The sequence below is a fragment of the Lottia gigantea genome, assembly GCF_000327385.1.
Source record: "Lottia gigantea unplaced genomic scaffold LOTGIsca_89, whole genome shotgun sequence".
Classification (NCBI taxonomy): domain Eukaryota; kingdom Metazoa; phylum Mollusca; class Gastropoda; family Lottiidae; genus Lottia; species Lottia gigantea.
In genome coordinates this window covers 234832-255878 of record NW_008710923.1, presented here as the reverse complement: position 1 = coordinate 255878, position 21047 = coordinate 234832, and the positions used below count along the sequence as shown (strand labels likewise).

The window sequence follows — 21047 nt, the reverse complement described above, 5'->3', positions numbered from 1 at the left end:
CCTCTCTGCACCAAGAAGGTGAAAACAGAGAAGTGTGAGTAGTAAAACAACCAGATTAGCCAACGCGATGACTGACACACAGAGAATGAGAAATAATGACAACACTGGGTAACTCAGTTAAGCCTAAAGTTCAGCTTTAAAGACGGTACAACGGTGGACCTCAGGATTATACGATGCAGCACAACTAAGCCTGGTAGACACTTCTGGAGAGCACAAGGAAAGGGTTCATATACTGGCACTATAACATGGTGCAACTGGAACCAACACCCCTTTCTACAGCTCTGTTAACAACAGACAAACAATGTCGTACTACCTTCTACAGGATCATCTGTGGGAGGAGAGAAACAAAACTTAGGTATTTATATATATAACTGAAATTGAGTTTTATTAACTGGCAAAGCCAGTATTTTGACTACTATACAGATAGCTGAAATTGAGCGCAGGCAGTTGGTTCAGCAAACGACTGTATCCCTTAAATTCGCCACTCAAGAAGTAAGTTATGGTGGTATGGTGTTCGTCCTGATACACTGGCCTATCTTCTACTGCCCTACTTGAGTATGACTTAATATGGACTTAAGTAACCCTATGTAAAAATTTCCAACAGAATGTAACAAGCTAAAGGTCAACCTGGTGGCCTATTAATCAAAATGATAATTAGAAATTGATGAAGAAGTGTTGGCCTTCTATATCCCAAGCCAGGCACTTCAATTTTTTGCCAATTTTCCGCTTGACTTCAAGTGCCACATTTGACGGCCATTAATTTGTTAGAGTGAGATGTTTAGGGGCAGGGGTTTGTTTACGAGATCTCCAAGGCCACTTTACATTACGTTTTGAATTATTCGTGGTGTCATTTTTAGTCTCGGCGTATTTATTTACCATGAAAAAATAATGTCTAACATAGATCTCGAGTGGCGAACGTCTGTCAAGTTTTCTGTAGTAATTCTATGAATTGAGAATGAAATGAATTAGAAAATGTATTCCACTTGTCAAAATGTTGAATGAAGATTTTTTCCGCTCGAAAGATGATTTGACAAGGCAAACTATATTAGTGTTCTTAATTAGATTGAAGGGACATTGGTATAAGTGCGATGTATCGAACAGCTTGTCAAATTAACTTAAGTAAAATTGATCAGAGGAATAGAACGGTACGAATTGACCCGATGTACGAACAGTCTTAAGTGAAAGAAAGTAGCGTAGATTATATCGAACAGATGACAAATTAGATTTAGTCTATCTTACACTTATTGAGTTGGTTAGGGTTAAGCAATTACATTACTATCAATAAAAACTCTGGTAAGGTGAGACTATCTCATTTCTTTCTGAAAATTAGATCGGACATAATCTGTCGAATGCACTTAGATATAATACTGATCTTCTTATAGCTCGTTTAAACCTTTAAACTAATTTTTAAACTTTTAAAAATATTTGAAGTGCAAATTTATTCCGCCAATGCAACTGCATCCACCAAACGTTCTCAGATCTAAGAAATCGTGTAAATTTTATCGATTTTCAGATTGATGAAAATTATTTTCAACTTGTATAAATTGCCAGAAGTAGAAAGTGATAACTTTTTGTCTTGATAACTCTTTTAGCTTATCCTGATCCTTTGTCAACCGTGTGGTATATTCAATGTTTCTTTGTTATTGTAGAACTGTCGGCAATCACATGACCGAAAACTCATGTTCAAACCTTTACCAAAATTTCCAGGGCATCCAGGAAATCAGTCACAATAAGTTTGACTCGAATGGAAACGAATAGTAAACGTAATTGATAACATTTTCAACTTGAGTCGGTGCTATTGTAGGAAATTATAACGTTACTTTTTTCCTTCGACTTCGTAGCATTGTTACAGGTTGTAGTGATGCTTTTTATTTTCTCCATGTAATAAAATAAAACTCACGGCTTAAGTCACAGAATACCATGCTTTTCAAAATTTATAACTGATGTAGTCAAAAAGAGTCAAAAACCAATTAAAAGTTTTATAAAACCACTTCCATTTTCAGTATTTGTAAATTTGATACTTCTATTTTTAATAGGAAGCGCACAAATTATAAATATACTGACTACGGTATACATTCTATAATAAGATAATTCCAATTAGGTTTTTAACGTCTTGTTTGCTGTGAAATAAACAATATTTGCCAAAATAATAATAACAGTCTAATTATGTATTATGTAGATTTTATAAGATACAGAATAATTCATGTGAAATATGACGAAATAAGAGTTGGCACGGGACATGTATTTTGATAATTTGTTATATCATTCAGATGAACAGTTTCCAACTTCTTCCTTGATGCTAATTAGCCATAGAGATTCAATGAGTGATAGAAATAGTAAAGGAATTCAGTTGTCTAATTATTCAGATTACCAGTAGATATAGCTTAATATAATATTAGCTATCCGTAATACTTTTAAAGTTTATAATTTAAGATTCTGACTCACTAAATTTTAACTTCTTATGTCATCTCATTCATGCTACATATCATATCATACTATGTTATATATCATATCATACTGTGTTATATATCATATCATACTGTGTTATATATCATATAATACTATGTTATATATCATATAATACTATGTTATATATCATATAATACTATGTTATATATCATCTCATTCATGCTACATATCATATCATACTATGTTATATATCATATAATACTATGTTGTATATCATATCATACTATGTTATATATCATATAATACTATGTTATATATCATATCATACTATGTTATATATCATATAATACTATGTTATATATCATATAATACTATGTTATATATCATATCATAGTATGTTATATATCATATAATACTATGTTACATATCATATCATACTATGTTATATATCATATAATACTATGTTACATATCATATCATACTATGTTATATATCATATCATACTATGTTATATATCATATAATACTATGCTATATATCATATCGTACTGTGTTATATATCATATAATACTATGTTATATATCATATCATACTATGTTGTATATCATATCATACCATGTTATATATCATATCATACTATGTTATATATCATATAATACTATATTATATATCATATAATACTATGTTATATATCATATAATACTATGTTACATATCATATAATACTATGTTATATATCATATCATACTATGTTATATATCATATAATACTATATTATATATCATATAATACTATGTTATATATCATATAATACTATGTTACATATCATATAATACTATGTTATATATCATATCATACTATGTTATATATCATATAATACTATATTATATATCATATAATACTATGTTATATATCATATAATACTATGTTATATATCATATCATACCATGTTATATACCATATCATACTATGTTATATATCATATCATACTATGTTATATATCATATAATACTATGTTATATATCATATAATACTATGTTATATATCATATCATACCATGTTATATATCATTATATACTATGTTATATCATACTATATTATTCATATAATTGTATATTTCAGGCTATTGGTTATGTTATATAAACAGTACTATCAACCCACTGTGCTATGCCTTGTGTAATGCCAATTTTAGGCGAGCATTTTGGAAAATTTTAACGTGTAAATGTCGTGAACATAGAAGACCTGCTCTACACACCATGATGATGCCACAGATTAATCCTGCAAATTTTTTACCACGTTGAAAACAATCACCTATCATTCCTTGGCTAAAAAACTTAACTCTCTTAGTTTTCCAAAAGTTGAAAGTTTTATGCCGCCACGTTTTCAGTACCACTTTTGTATTACTAGAAATGATGCCTTCTAAAACCGTGTAATACAATTATCAATCGCTCTGATTACTAACACTGTTTTATCTGTTTGTGTAGATCCTAGTAGGTCTTCCATATTAGTGTCAGCAGGACTAGTTTCTAAATTTCAAAATGTTGACAGTATATGAATTTCTATGACTTTTATTTTAGACGAATTCCACACACGAATGTTTTTTTTTTGATCATATCTGTCAGCAACGCTTCCTTAAATTTGTGAAAAGTTGAAAGTCTTTTGTGTTCAGAAACAATTCCTTTCAAACCTTGTACCAAATACTCCAATGATATCGTATTGGTTTATTACCAGGCATGCTTTAGTTGTATATTTTCACAGTGTACTTGTACTGGGTATCAAATATGTTATGTTCGATACGATACAATATTGTTAGAAATATAACGCACAAATCATGTTATTGTGATGTTTCTATTTGTCCACGGTAACATTTCCACTAATGTAAGCAATAAAAAAAAATTAGAAACGATCATAGCCCATCTAAAACAGATTTTGCGAGCAATGCATTGATGCATGTCATTGATTTACCACGGTCATCAGGCAATCAATAAACCAGGTACCACATTTTGGGGAAATACTTGTAGCAGCTAATGAACTTTCACATGAGGTCGTGAACAATAGGTCAAGTGAAATAATGGGATTAACCAAATGGCTCTCTCACCCAATGATTCCTATAAACGCCATTGTGATTGCAGCTTAATGCTGACCAAATTTGGTGTGGATGTTTACAGACAGCTCAATGTTAAACAGAGTGCTTGAGTGTTATCATGAAGTTGGCCTTAAGGTCTAATTTTTAGATTTCTTGCATAACCTAAATACAGTATCGGATGTGCAAATTAAGGTCATCTGACTATAAAAGGAAGCCTTACAAATTGGTGGAAGTGTTATCAAAGACATTATGTTTTTAATATACATATATTTTTCATAGAAAGGTTGATATTGTACTAAAGGAAGTACTTATACAATATTATAGGAATATAGGATGTTTGAATACAAGCTATATTAGGATTTTATGTTTAATACAAATATGACTTACAAAGTCAGTTCTGTTGTAGTAGATATCTTAACATGCGTTGAACATACGATTATCATTCTTTGCGCAAAACGGTCGCATAAGGAACATTTCCCTTTATAATTTTACTGTGAGCAATAGGTTGACTGACACGATTCGAGGGGTTAGAGAATTAGTACCTAGTTGCTCGAGTTGCTCAGGCCGACCTTGGATAAGAAGCATGCTTACACTTTGCGTATCATTATTATCTAAACTCAGTGGGGATACAGGGGTGGCATTTGCCCCCCTAGAAAAGTGGTTTGCACCCCAAATTGTACCCTCACTTTATTTTCAACAAATCTAAATGTCTACCTTTTTCTCCAAAATATGTGTCAGAATGCACAAAATCAATTCATTTTTTGAGAGAATCGTCTAAGACGCTCTATGAGAGGCTTGCGACTATTACACCACCACAGAGTATCCAAAATTTGAATTCAGTCTCAGCAGTTGTCCCCCTATTGAGTCAGTCTGCCCCCTATTTGTACCCCCAGTCTCGGAAGGCTGGCGCCGCCACTGTCTAAACTGGAAGGAAAGCAAGTGAGGATATATGCAAATAGTTTTTGTAGGTAGTGGGTGGGGACATATAGGGGACACAGAAGTGTCAAAATTTTCCTCTCCCCTACCATCGTTGAATAAACATTATTTAACATGTTTTAAGTCCGCTCCCGTGGGTCAAGTTGGCCTGTAATCGACCTTGACGTGATAATTTGATCGAATTAACCCAAACCTCGGGGGTTGAAGTGTTATTGTAATTCAAGAATATTATAAGCTTTGCATCAAAGCTTGAAAAAATTGCCTGCAGCCAATATTATCGTAGTGAAAGTAATTTCTCAAATAAAAAAAATATAGCATTATTCATTAATTTCATGGTGTAATTTTTCATGGTAAAGAGGCATTATTAGAGAATGACATGACACATTTTTGTAATAAATGTTTTATATAACAAGGTTTTTTTTTTTTGCTTTTTTTTTGTAATAATGGTTAATGGATTCCGTTAGATGTAAGCCGCAATTTAAAGTTGACATTCATTGCAGCAAATTCTGTTCCGGAGCTGCGACAATTTATCCAATAATAAACCACTAACGACTTGAAACGCAAAACAAAACCCGAAATCCAAAAAACATATTTGCAAAACATTGGTAACAACTAATGAACTATTCATATGAGGAAGTATATACAAGATAGTTTCCACAATTTTTGAAGTATCACTACAGAATGTTAGGCCACTAAAGGATGGCTATGGTCGACTGGCTATTGATATCATCGGACTGAAATGACTGAATCGCGCCTGCGACAGGCTGGTTGATTGCAGAATTCGAACGCTCAGATCGACGCCATAATCCAAATCATGCAACATGAGGTACTGATGGCGGCTTGCGGCCACCGATATTTTCCAGCCTTTATGGTGCACTCAGTTACACGAAATTCTAGTCAGAATCACCAAGATGCTGCCAGCTAGTGGCTGGCATTCATTGCAAATTCAATTTGCACCAAGAATATCAGTGACAAGTATTATATTGTATTCATTAGGTGGGTCATTTCCGACCAATGTTATTGACTTACGATTTTTAATCATTTTTCTGGCGGAAGTAAGGCGAGTATCAAAGCAGTAAACAGAATATTAAAATCAAATTGCACCAAGAATCTTACAGTCGATCAAAGGATGGCCCGGCTTTGGTACCCCTTCCAAATTTCTTATCAATGTAGCCTACATTAAAATAAATGTGGGTGAGCTTCCCTTGGGCAATTCTGTAGCTCATACTCGGCCCCGCGCCTTATAAATGCCTCTGAGCGCCGTCAATGTTGTCATATTGTGTGGTGGTAGACAGGAATCCGTAGCTAAGACAAGTAACATAAAGATGAGTAATATGTCCTTTTAAACCTATCACAATGAATTGGAAGAACACACAAAATTACGAGAACGGAAAGAGGTCGTTTCAAAGGTTAGCATCATGGTGATTAGATTACATAGAAAGCTCATTCGCTTAACAAGTTTACTTGGACATCGTTATTAAATTGTCTCATCTTATCTGTTATTTAACTCGCCGTAGGTTCAACCTACATGACCATACTGTATCCAGTAAAATGATTGGATGAATTGACCTGGTAACCTCGTGACCTATCCAAAAGACGCCAATTCAAGGCGGCCATATTGTCACCGGAAACTGAATAAATGAAATTGGTGGAAGTTGATATGATAAGCGTGATCGATGAAAATTGGATATTAACATTTGGTTTATTTCTTATTGAAGTATTAGCACGAACATAATCGAAACGCGTCCATGAGTATTATATTGTATTCAAGTAGGTCATTTCCGACCAATTTTCTGTAGCTAAATAATGTTATTGACTCTCGGTTTTTAATCATTTTTCTAGCGGAAGTAAGGCGAGTATCAAAGTTAATGAAGCAGTCAACAGACGATTATGATTCACAAGTCACTTAATAAAAAAGGCGTTTATGAATTGATTAAAGATGGATTTCCTGTATGTTTGACATTTGGAATTAGAATGAAAAATTGTTACAAAAAGTCAAGGATATCTTAACTCAAAGATGATTTCAAAGGGAGGCAATCGGAGTTTGACATGTATTATTTCATTATTCAATTATAGCACCATGGGGGGTCATCAAGTGATATCGTTCTTAAATTTCTATTTGATCGCCATGGTTCATTAAAGTTGAACCGGGGAAGTACCTTACTAACGGAAGTGGTGGTATTTGCATTCAATTTCGATACCAATTATCATCATGCTAGGATGCTCTCAGATCGAAATCAAACATTGCATCCTTTAAGTTTTTGTGCTCATGCACGCGTACTTGAAAGTAAAATGGTGCAAATAAAAGGCAAAGAAGTGACCATAATACATAATACATAATAGTGACATAAAAAGTCTTGAAAACCTTTCTACAATAACCGAAATTAAAGGACAGTATCGCTTAATTGCTACTATGCTCAGTGATGCGTATATTATATATATTATATAACGAACTTGTATTATGTGTTTGCAAACCAGGTAGACAATAACCGTTCTATTGATATCTGAAATATGATAGATCAGTAAACATTTAGACACGATAGCTTTGTACTGTTTCACTTTATTTGCAATGCCCCGTTCAATTCTGTGAGCGATTGGGAAAGCAACAGGGATTATATTATCTACAAATTTTAATACAATATTTATCGTATTGTTATGTTTTATGTTGACAAGGCATTACCAATAAATACCATTCTGTACAAGCAAGACAAATAACAAGATTTGTTAACATTAAACAAATTTATTTACAGAATATGTACAACCAGACAAGAGCCAGATTTACAGGCAAGAAGCCGTGTTAGTTGGAGCCACATCAACAATACCAATTCCATCCTTTTCAAGTCTTTTGAACAATCTGCTTTTTACTGCAGGATCAATGGTAGGAGTTCTGCTAAGAAGCCATAAGAATTTAACATGAGCGAAGCTGCCGAGTTGTTCACAAGAGAATACTAAGGAATAGCTAGTATAGTCAGTATCTAAGACCCAGTACGGAGCATAGGGTGTACCTGAAAATACATACAATGTATCCGAAACATGTAATATTATGAACAATAGTTATTAACCATGCGTAGCCCTCTCCCCGTTTGTCCTAGCCCTGCTCCTACAAATGCTGGTTGATTCATTAGATATATTCTGACACCTTATGGTACTTCTCGTTTACCATATACAATTATTGTCATGCTTTTGTTCGGATATTATTCGATTCGGTTAGGAAGAAATATTTGCTTGTCAATTAACTACCCATTTAAATTGTTTAAGCAATTGGATGTCGATGATATTATTTAATCAAAGGACAGTAATTCTAAACGGCTCTTCATCCAAACTCTTCTATGATGACAATAATACACAATCGAGGATGAAATTGGGGATCAAATCAGGCTGTGTAAATAATGTCAAAGTTTTGACATATAGAATATAACTGAACTGATAACACGTACCTGCGGCAAATCTTACAGATAATATAGATTCTTTACGTACCTGCGGCAAATCTTACAGATAATATAGATTCTTTACGTACCTGCGGCAAATCTTACAGATAATATAGATTCTTTACGTACCTGCGGCAAATCTTACAGATAATATAGATTCATTATTATTGTCTGGTCTGTAAGCATCTCCTTCAGCAAATACTGTTTTACCTTCTCTGGAAAAATTACAGAATGCTAGTAAAAAATGGTATCGTCTAAAGTGACGAAAGAGTAATTTTTAGTGCAGTATTTGCATTTAACCATATATCCGGATAAAGCTACAAGTTGAGATTAGAAACATTCTTAATTTTCCAAACTACATGTATCTGATTCCTTCGATTCTGAGTCGTCAACTCAAATAAAATAGGAATTCATAGAGTTAAGTAATGAAGTCAAACCCCAGATTATCAAAGGCGATGTTTCACAATTTTGAATTCAATGCATGATCAACTCATGATCTGGTCATGCGTATTTATTTCAATAATTATTCCCATTTGGCACACTGTATCACTTTAACGATATTAAAGGTATGGTTTGGTGTAGAAAAAGTTGATGTTTTCCTCTATATTATAATTATATGGACAGTGGTTCAACCATCACAGGGATTGGTTGAACTAATTCCACGGACCCCCGCAATGAAGGTAATGAACCTAAGTTTACGGGCCCCCACTCTTCAAGTTGTACTGAATATGGAATTTACATGGAATCTCTAATTTAAATTTATATACTTACTCTATTCCACTGTTTAAAACTTTGATATGACCATCAGCTTTCATTGAATAATTCGCTGTTACACATTCTTGTTTGTTTTCAAATAAATTAGGTAGTTTGTACAGTTCATACCATTTACCTAAATACTGGAAAATAACAAACAGTTACAAAAATATAACTGACAATTTATAAATGTTATACAAATGACAAATAAATATTCAGAAGTAAAAAAAAACAAAAAAAAAACAAATAAGTTGATTAATCTACGTATTAACAGTAGGAAGGCATACAATAAGTAATCAATTTAGTATATGAAATATAATAACAAGAACATGCTTTTACAAGGCGTAGGTGGCTTTAGGTTTAATAATCTGACAAGCATATCCTTGCTAGAGGGCCAATATTTTTTTGTAAACAATATTTTATTCATAAATATATATATAGAGAACACTATGAAAAGGATTGGGGAAGGGGCTACGCCTTTATTATCCCTCTCCACCAATATGCCACCAGATGGCCAATACGCATGTGCAATGAAACCAACAGAGTACTATCTCTCAATGGGGATACCTATACCATCTTTACATTCAGGACGACATACAAGTTACTCCCACAGATCCAAAATCGTACTGTGCTAGCTCTGGTTGAAACGATACAATTTTGAAATAAGTCAATTGTTTATTTTATTTCCAAACTTACTTTTGTGAGATCTAAATGTTTCTGTGGCTGTGTTTTTGGACATGGTCCTAACCCTGGAACTTGGGCAGCAGATAAAACAAAACAAACAGAGAGTATCACTAGTATTCCTTCCATCCTGATCTCAACGATTCCACACGAATTCTGGTATTGTTTGAAAAAATTTAACCTTTTTATAGATTAGCTTTACATAATATAGACTATTGAACACGTGTTAAAAACGTTTTGAAGATAAAATTCCAAAGGAACTAAATCATGTGGATAAATATTGGTAGTAAAAATAAAATTGTGACCGTTGACCTTTCAAAGATTAGACGATTATGCAAACGTGAAGGTTAAAGACCAGGTAAAAATGTGCACAGGTAGACGTTAAAAAATGTCCAAGGTTATGATTAAAGGGAAATGGTGAAATTAAAGTCCGATGTTGCTGCCACAATAAATGAAAAATATCATCAGTTAATTTACGTGTTCGATCAAGTGAAAAAGATCGTGATTCAATCTATGCAAAAATGCGACAAAGGCTGTCTGGTGGATTTGGAACACGTAGTTGTTTTTCCCACCTTCCCTTGTACTAACGTTTATAAATAAATATTAAAATATGGGTAACTTCTGTGTGTAAAATCTGGTTGCAAAGAAGTAAATTATGTCGAAATGGAATTCTTAGTAGGCATGAATTTGATTTTAGATCTAAAACTAATCGGCTACATCTTTAATGAAATATGAATTCTATTCCGGGCTTAGGGCATTCTTCATAAATTTATATCTGATCTAAATAAACTGTCATGAAATTTTACAAATATACTTGGCCTAATCTTCGTCATCTCAAGCAATGGAACAAATACATCAGACATAATATCAAAAAGTATTTATTGTGCAAAATTTCAACTGCAGTCAGATCTCTTAGTAGCTCTCAATCCACTGGCACCAATTCCATCTTTTTCAAGTCTTTTGAATAATCTGTCTTTTACAGCAGGATCAATGGATGGAGTTCTGCTTAGAATCCATAAAAATTTGGCATGAGCGAAGCTGCCGAGTTGTTCACAAGAGAATACCAAGGAATAGCTAGTATAGTCTGTATCTAAAACCCAATAAGGTCCATACGGTGCAGCTGAAATAAAATGAAATTGAGGTTTACGTCCTAATATTCTGCACCTGATTAGCTAATGAAGACGGGCAACGTGCAGTGTGTAACAAGGGAAATGTTTCCAGGACAGCTATATTAGCTCAATATTTGTTATTTTCCAACTGTAGAGGTATCTTTAACAGCACAACCTGGGTCTTCATCAACAACAGGTAGGAGAAAACTAGGTTGAAAAATCAGACCGGGATTGAACCCTGGACCTTCAGGTTAACGAGCCACCGCGACTCATACAAAGTATCTGGAAGCATAACCCAATATGGACATTGGCAATTGCGTTACAACTTACTAGGCAATTTCATTCGGGTACACAATAAATATGAGATACTGTATTTATTATAACTGCCCCTTATCTTATTCACAAAAATTCAAAGTAATAATGCATCTCATCAAAGAGGTTCAGTCGCACTGAATCTTTGACTTGTACAGATGCTTCTAGACATGGTACCTATACTTACCTGCAGTAAATCTAACAGAGAGTTGGCCCTCTTTACTATCATCTGGTCTGTAAACATCACCAACGGCGAAAACAGTTTTACCAAAAAGTTGAATGCCATTCAATCGCAAGAACTCTTAATGCAGTAATTGTCCTTTTTTATTTTTATTACATTTTGCTTAAATCCGTACAGTAGTTTTATTACACCTACCAAAAATAATAACGAACTTATAGAGTTTACGTAAACCTAGTTAAATAGTTTTGAAAAAAGTAAACAGTTGGATTTTTTTTTTGGTGTATAGTTTTCACAAAATTGGGCAATGAAAATTTCGACAAACAAAAAATCAACAAAATAATGCCCTTATAAAGGTAACTTTTTATAATTAACGAAGTTGGAAGGAGGACTGCTCTGGTTGAGATTCAAAAAAGCATACATGTACTTACGTTTTACCACTGTTATACACTTTAATATGACCATCTGCCTTTCTCGAGTAATTTGCTGTGTTACATTCTTGGTTATTCTCAAATAAATTGGGTAATTTATATACTTCAAACCATTTACCTAAATACTGAACGATAACAAACAATAACAAATGATAATAAATAATAACAAATGATAACAAATGATAACAAATGCATTAGTTTAATTTATACTTTGATCCATATACATCCAAATACAAACAGTGACGAATAAAGTATGTAGTCCAAAAATTTCAAACCATTTATAGGCCTATGTACAAGAAAAATGCAATAAATAGCTGGCCACGTATTCTCGAAACGATCTTAGCGTTAGGATATCCTAAAATCAATGTTAGAAGATAAGAACCTAGGACATCCTAAAACTAAGATCGTTTCGAGAATACGTGAATTGATTATATTTAATATTTAAAATTACAAGCAATATCAAATAAATTGAGTAATGGATATGTTTCAACCATTCAGCTAAATACTAGAAAATAACAAAACCATAAAACAAAATTAGGTTATCTCGTTATGTACGTAAGGTTGTATGACCTAGTTCTGATTTTTCTTTAAACAGATCACAATAATTAGATTTAAAAAAATTAAAATCTTACTTGATCGAGATCTAAATGTTTCTGTGGCTGTGTTTTTGGACATGGTCCTAACCCTGGTATTTGGGCAGCAGATAAAACAAAACAAACAGAGAGTATCACTAGTATTCCTTCCATCCTGATCTCAACGATTCCACACGACTTCTGATAATAGTTCTAATAATTCGACCTTTTTATTGACAATATTTATATAATTTGGATTTTTTAACATGTGTTGTTGGTTTTTGAAAGATAAATTTTATAGTGGGCATCGATGACCCTTTCAGAGTTTAAATGATTTGATGTCATGATCAAACGTATGGTCACAGGGCATGCACCTATACACTTTTCAATGACAAGCTAGGTTTAACAGAAGGTTCTATTCCGTTCCGATGTATGTGTACATCTGGAATACTTAACCACTGAGTTTCTTTGAAATTCCTATGGGTATTGAATGAATGTGCTGAATATAGAAACGTCATGTTGAATCATGGGGAATTATTCACGAAAACTTAAGATGATTCCAATCTAAGTGTTCCAATTTAAGTAGGCGAGACATTTTGTTTTGTTTCTAGTTATTTTAATGCTGTCCAGCACACTTTTTATGGTTTCAACAAGCAAAAGATACACCACAAGAAAATCCGTACAAGAAAGACAAAATCGAGAGTAAAAGTTGCATAGTACTAGTACCACCAGGTGTTTCTAAAAGAGTAAGCACAATCTACACAACGGATCTATTAAGATTATTTATTAACAAAGACTTTATTTACATCCAGATCTTCCAGTAGTTTTCAATCCACTGGAACCGATTCCATCTTTTTCCAATCTTTTGAATAGTTTGTCTTTTACTGCAGGATCAATGGTAGGAGTTCTGCTTAAAATCCAGACAAATTTGGCATGAGCCAACTTACCGAGTTGTTCACAAGAGAATACTAAGGAATAGCTGGTATAGTCAGTATCTAAAACCCAATAAGGAGCATACGGTGCGGCTGAAAGATAAAAGATTAAAATATACAACAGTAACCTGATAGGTAACAAGGTACGATTTATGGGTACTTGGATTTAAGTCATACGAAACTACATGGCGAGTGTTATTTCACCTAAAAAAAACATACGGAGTTTTGTATGGGATTTAAGCTTCACCAGTTGGTCAACCGGCTTATAAGACCACTTTATCGTATCTTTATTATGTCTTTATACCAGAATAGATCTGAGATTTCTCAACTACCAAACCAACAGTATCGAACCAGCTGATCGATCCAGATTCAGCTTTAGCTGGAAGAGGGCGTCAACTTGTCTTCTACCAAACAACCGTATGAATCATTTTCGAAAACTTTTACATAGACTTACCACCAGTGAATTTTACAGATAGTTGAGCTTCTTTGCTGTCATCTTTTCTATAGGCATCTCCAACAGCAAACACAGTTTTACCATCTCTAGAAAAGAAGAGTAGAAATCTTAGGAATGCCATGTTTATACGTCTAACACAGACGTTGATGTTGATTTTCAATGCTATGGTATCTGGTAGTCAATAGCTATAGGGGGACAAGAGGAGTGGGGGGGGGGGGGGGGGTCATTCTCAAAGAGCATTCTGACATCCGACCAATTCCAAATCTGCAACTAAATACCATGCACTGTTGCCCCTCCAGATATATTACTTGCCCTCCCGAACAATCAAATCTGGCACGGGACTGTATTATCTAAAAGAATTCGAATGGAAAACTATGGGCTGGAAGTTACTTACGTTACACCACTGTTTAAAACTTTGATATGACCATCAGCTTTAATAGAATAATTCGCTGTTACACATTCTTGTTTGTTTTCAAATAAATTAGGTAGTTTGTACAGTTCATACCATTTACCTAAATACTGGAAAAAATCAAACAGTGACAAATAGATCTTATAATTTTTAGGGTTTGTACCACAATAACAAGAAAGTAGCTTAAGAAAAATAATTTATGTTCGACACGTTTACCAAACTCTTAGGTAGCCTTACATGGCCCCCTTCCACCTTCAATTTCTTTTTATTTAACATATTTGCCTGTAACAACCAACCCCCCCCCCCCCCCCCCTCCTTACGTTTCCCCTTGATAATGCTGAGGCTCCTACTTGACTCCCTCACAGCACTGATCTGTCATAATAATCAATTGTAACTGATCAGATTATTCTAGACAGGACAGCATTACTTATACAGGGTGGCCTATGTATGACTACTGAATCATCTAGCCGAGACGGTAACGTACCTTAGTAAGATCTAAATGTTTCTGTGGCTGTGTTTTTGGACATGGTCCTAACCCTGGTATTTGGGCAGCAGATAAAACAAAACAAACAGAGAGTATCACTAGTATTCCTTCCATCCTGATCTCAACGATTCCACACGATTTCTGATAATAGTTCTAATAATTTGACCTTTTTATTGTCAATATTTATATAATTTGGATGTTTTGACATGTGTTTTTAAAGATAAAATTCTAGTGGTCATCACTGACCCTATAAGTATAGGTAAGTGCGTTTTGAAGGCATGATATAAATAATATGAACAAAATGTAAATGTTCATACGTAAAAGTACCAGATGGTTTTCCTTCCCTCATATATTTATAGTCACCTAATACCACTTTTCATTATGAAATACTAATTCAATTATGGTTGATATACTTCCTCATATAAAAAGTTTATAAGCTTATCAATGTTCGCCGCGTTTGGATTCCGGGTTTCGTTGTGCAGTTAGTACTTATTTATCCCAATGTAGAATTTCGTGACATGTTCTCATTTTGCTAACCAAACCTCTCATGAGCCAAAAGAGAAAGGTACTTTAAAAAAATAAACAATTTTACCAACATAAACAGGGATTTGTTCTGTTCCAAAATAAAATAAAACAACTTTCTATCTTTTATTTCATCAAAATACAATGAATCAGTTCTATTTTATCAAAAGTTAAGCGGGTCATTTCTACATTTTATGTGATTTGGATTAATTATATCTTATTCAGACAATCGAATTGGTTTTATTCAAAATTATACTGCCTCTTAGGATGAACAAAAGTTTGAAAATTTTAAACTTGGCCAATATGAGTCTTTGTCTTTCAGCGGACTTACCTGGTGTCAAAACTATACTGCAATATCTATAAGTCTATAAAACTAAGTAATAATCCATTAATTTAAGCAATTGTGAAACATAGCTAGATAACTTAGTTTCATGGATATATCGTATTGTACAGTGATTCTATTCTATACTCACGACACCAGGTAAACCCAACTGATGAATGTTATATAGTCTTATTGACCAAGTTTGAGACTTTAAATTATAAATGTTTTGTCCAACCAACAAGTAGTATTCCTTTAATGAAAACGAATCAACTCTAGAACTATTTATCTAAACTGAAAGTTTCGCATCGTCTTGAAAAGGGTCCAAATCATCTGGATATTCAACGTTACTGCCGGTGCTTTTAGTATCCGAGTTTAAAAGCTCTGATGTTGGTTCATTTGCCTCTTGTTTGTTTTCAGATTGCGATGGATCCGGGGCACGTCTTGATTTGAGTGAAGACTTCGAAGGCAGTTTGGTAGTTGTAGCTTCGGGTTCCAACGACTCTGCAGTATGTTGCTTAGAATCAAGTGGGTGCTCAATCAAGTCCGTGTTCATAGCCTTGTGAGTTTGTTGATTTAATTGTGTTGAGATAGTAGTAGCATCTTTAGACTCATCTAAATCAAAAGGGTTGATGTAGCCATTTTGGACAAGGTTCTGAATGCCGTTAGTTCTTCCTTGTTTGGAGCTTGGATTGCAAGGGTTGGCCAATGGTGCTGTTTGCTTTCTAGTTTTATTTATGGCTTCGACCAAGAGCCTGTTTTCTTCTGCTTGTAGACGAGAATTGTCGACCTCAATGCGTTTAGATGGATCTTCCGAAATTGCATATTTCTTGGAAGGACTGTTTTCGGTCGGTCGACGAAATATTTTGCAGAAATTGTATGAACAGCAACATCTATCATCAGAATCTGAACCCTCCTCAAAAAGACAATCTTGGGTAGCCGTCTCTTTGGAGAGCTGTGGCTTATTTCTACTTTTTGGCCTTTTAGTGGTAAGATCTACATCGATACCGGAAGTCGAGATCCCTCCTTTGCCTGTTTCTGTTTGGAATTGAGCATCTATCATTCTGTTTTTTTGAAACTCTTTGAAGAATGTGGAATTGTCCGTTTGTGAACAGCCTTCCACCAATTTTTTGCGTTGCGTCTTTGGTGATTTAGACGAACCATCCACATATGAACAAGGTTTGCTCTCCAACAATTGCAACTCTCCCACTTGTATCTTTGCTGATTTGATTAGATCATACACATCCAGAAGGAGTTCAAACGTCTCAAGTGTATGAAAGGTGAATGGTATTTCATCGACTATGTATGATGCAGCCATAAGAACGTGAGAATTAAGCTGAGCTGTAGCTTCTTCTAATTTGTCCTGCACTTCATCTATAATCGTTGAACACATTATTCAATAATCTGAAATAGAAGAAGAATTTTCTAAACATGCCTCGATACCCTAAGCGTATTATTCTGATATAAGCTGCTTAAAGTTGATGAGTGTTCTACTTCCACCCCAGGGATTAGATTAGACTGGTGACACAATGCAGTGACTTAAACTATTAGTTACTAGAACTGTTTAACTTTTAACTTGGTAATTCATTGCTTATAAAATATCTGTCGTTAAACATCGTCTCTTCAACACGTTCAACTCTATTACATATTTTTACCATGTTTCCTTTTACCAGGTGCTTTTCTTCTCCTTTGAAAAAAATCGGTGATCTGTGAAAAATAAATATGATATCGGTCTTACCTTCTGGGGCCTTTCCGACCAATCTATACAACCACAAAAGACCAGGAAAAGCTGCCTATTAGTTGAAGATTATGCCGAGAATGGTTACGACCTATGACAATTGGAATGACGTCATGAAAAGCTGACTGTAATAAGTATGCAAATATGGGTCTCCGAAGGACCGACAAGAAAACATGACGTTGCAACCATTTCGTTCGAACACACGAAATTATGAAGACATTTCTATCCTATTTGGCTCGAGTTGACTGACTAAGAAGAACACCACAGTGTGTTCATTTACAATGTATCTGTATAAAATTGTAGGCCTGTTATGTTAAATTGTAAACAGAAATTACGACACCATTATTTTTTTCATTTTATTCAAAGTAAGATCAAAAGTAGCACATATTGAATTATCAAACAAGTAATATTGGATGAAATAATAAGTAGGGTGCGCTTTTATCTGATAATTTGTTCCATAAAGTTATACCGTCTTTACCGTTTTACAATATCTGGTGAAAATGACACATTGGTTCACCATTATCGCGAACCTTTTTTAAAATAAAGTTTATTGTCTGTGCAGTTCTGTAATGTTGGATGGAAATCAGAAATCGGGACACCATTTTTCTGAAATTTCTGTAGGATGCTATCTAAAACTGTTTTCTCTAATGTTGGAGTTCTGCTCAAAACCCAGGCAAACTGGACATGGGCTAGTGTTGTTAAATTAGTACAGGAGAGTATCATAGAATAGGTGGTATAATCAGTTTCTAAAACCCAGTATGGAGCAGGGGCTCCTGAAAAAGAACATCTAAAGAATTTTAACAACTCAGCCTAAAGCTGTGAGTCAGCTTTGATACAATCCGACAACAGATAGCAGTTGTCTTTGTCCTTGGTCAAACCTCTCGGCTTTGAATGATCTTTCAGATGAATGATGTGGGAAGATGACATATAAAGATCTTACATGGTGCCGCTATGATCCTATGTTTGCTAACTGGGCATCCCTTTCTTAGGTGCTATTATTGTTTTGCTGCAACAGTATGGTGGTTCGTATACGACATCATTTACTTCAAGTTTTTAATCAAATATTATGTTTATAATTATATTCCATTTTTTTAATTCAAAATTAAAATAAATAAATGATGTCGTATACGAACCACCGTACAACAGAGACATCCCGTTCACCGTTCATATACGACACAAATCATATTGTGTAAAACTGTCAACTGTCAAGGTTCAATAATCTACGAACCTTGTGGGAACTTTACTATTAACTTCGAGGGTTCGGATGGGTCTGGAACATAGGCATCACCAGTTGACGAAACATTTTTTCCATTGCTAGAATAAAACAAGATAGAATGTAGAAATGAAAGGCATATCTATCCCTGCGCAAAAATAAAATAGAAGGTAATGTATCGACGTTTTACTACCGGATCTCACCCATCGCTGTCGCATGCGTTAGATATAATTAAAGGAGAATTTTAAAAGAATTTTAAAGAGGTTTCTCTAAATTGTTTAAGTGTATCATGGGCATCATATCGTATTATATTCAATTTTCAGTCGGACGTCTATGGTTCTTAACATATAATTATGTCGTAACTTTCCTAAAAGCTGCTTGATTTTTTAACATCTTTCTGAAAACTGGAATGGTGCAAATCGATGCTATCCTAGTGCCCAGTGCATATAAAACGTTTATAAATCCTTTTTACTATCCATGTAATGTTATATGTGCATGGGAGAAATTGCCAAATTTTTTCACCAAAATAGATTCCGTACTTACACTTTTCCCTGGTTGAAAACTTTAATGTGACCATCTTCTTTTACAGAATAGTTGGCAGTTAAACAAACTTGCTCTATTTCGAAGAAACTTGGTAATTTCGTTATTTCATACCAATGTCCTAAATACTAAAAGGAAAAAGACTATTAATTAAAATTCAGGACAATTTTTACATTTACTTACAACGGCGGTTCTTTCCAGGCCACTCTGCACTGAGAAGAGTTCTTGACAGCGGCATAGCTCAGTCCGGTGGATTGGCGTTTGCAAGGTGATGCTGAATTTTGGACCCACCATAGTTTAATATCAATAATGTTACGATCACAGTGAGCAAAAGTTGATCCTTTGTTTTAACATTAACGTCAAAAGATATTATAGACACAGCCTTATGGAACAACAATCACTGGTTAAACTTTAATGCATAGTTTTGACGTTTTTCCCACGTCGTTCTAAATTTAATTTCGTCAAAACATTCAGTTATAACTCAGCCTTGTTACCATAATGATACTGATATTTCAAAATATCCCATACTATACCTTCTCCCTTTTAATGCAAACACAAAGTTACCTGTGACACATTTAAAGTACTTTGTGGTTTGGCATCAAAACAGGGTCCTAATCCTGGAACTTGAGCATAGACAGCAACTCCAATACATAATAACACGGCAGTTAAAATCCTCTCCATCTTTAAGATATGTTTCAAATTCAAATTGATGTGATATATTTGTTATCTATTGAGATGCTGATAAAATCTGTCTTCTAGTTGATCAACTTGTGATATGATAACAAAACTAATTTAGATATTCTAACTATAAATGGCTTAAGATAACCTAGGAAGAACTTTTTTTTTATTGTTATATTGCTTAAATGATGCAATCAACTGAGTGCATGTGGATGTGTGATTGTTCCCTGTCTCACAAGCAGTGGCGTTTCTACGAAAGGGGGGTGGGGATGAGGGTGGTGCAAGCCCCACCTCGCAAAATATAAGGCAGCCCCCTCCTCTCCCCTCCCAGTTCCAAATTTGTTACCATTGAGAGCTCTTGACCCCCTCCGACCTTTGCTAATTCTGTGGCCTCTACTAAAATGATTCACATTGACGCCACTGCTCTCAAGCAAGGACAATGTGTTAAGAACATTAATAGCGGACTAATGATATATAAGTTTATTTACAAGCTAATCAATACAATTCAATATAGAATGAAGAAAAAATGCATAGCAAAATGTGTGGCATAAAGAATGGGTCAATAAAATGAAGAATATTGTCTTAGTTTGAACTTTGGATTCTAAGAAGCTATATCAGAATGATGGGTCACATTAGCTATTTCCCCCCAAAGAAAATATTATCCAAAGTAAAGCGTATTATCTGTACAGTTTTGCAAGGTCGGTTTGAAGTCGGAAACTGGCACACCATTATCCTTGAATTTTTGTATGAGTCCTTCTAAAACTGATTGTTCCAATGTCGGCGTGCGGCTTAAAATCCATGCAAACTGCAGATGAGCCAGAGTAGCTACGTTGTTACAAGATAAAACCAAAGTATAGCTGGTATG

The 21047-nt window shown here is 34.2% G+C and overlaps 2 protein-coding genes across 2 annotated transcripts; both read right to left on the bottom strand.

The window, feature by feature from the left end:
• Positions 1 to 8155: 8155 nt before the first annotated feature.
• Positions 8156 to 10435, bottom strand: LOTGIDRAFT_197767 (hypothetical protein). The gene is made up of 4 exons (XM_009068070.1): positions 10307 to 10435; positions 9629 to 9753; positions 8987 to 9072; positions 8156 to 8434 (listed from the first exon to the last, which is right to left on the bottom strand). The coding sequence occupies exons 1-4, from the start codon at positions 10418 to 10420 to the stop codon at positions 8208 to 8210; spliced, it is 552 nt and encodes a 183-aa protein (XP_009066318.1). The 5' UTR covers positions 10421 to 10435; the 3' UTR covers positions 8156 to 8207.
• A 749-nt stretch (positions 10436 to 11184) lies between these two features.
• LOTGIDRAFT_134336 (hypothetical protein) lies at positions 11185 to 20185 on the bottom strand (the record flags this gene model as incomplete). The annotated part of the gene is made up of 4 exons (XM_009068069.1): positions 11185 to 11411; positions 18980 to 19065; positions 19508 to 19632; positions 20069 to 20185. The coding sequence occupies 4 exons, from the start codon at positions 20183 to 20185 to the stop codon at positions 11185 to 11187; spliced, it is 555 nt and encodes a 184-aa protein (XP_009066317.1).
• Between the last annotated feature and the right edge of the window lie 862 nt (positions 20186 to 21047).

Bases quoted from the DNA above. Each gene is read 5' to 3' on its own strand.
- LOTGIDRAFT_197767 (XM_009068070.1), bottom strand. From the start codon at position 10,420: ATGGAAGGAATACTAGTGATACTCTCTGTTTGTTTTGTTTTATCTGCT. The intron at 9,754-10,306 runs GTAAGTTTGGAA...GTTATTTTCCAG, and splicing joins AACATTTAGATCTCACAAAA to TATTTAGGTAAATGGTATGA. The intron at 8,435-8,986 runs GTACGTAAAGAA...ATGTATTTTCAG, and splicing joins ATCTGTAAGATTTGCCGCAG to GTACACCCTATGCTCCGTAC.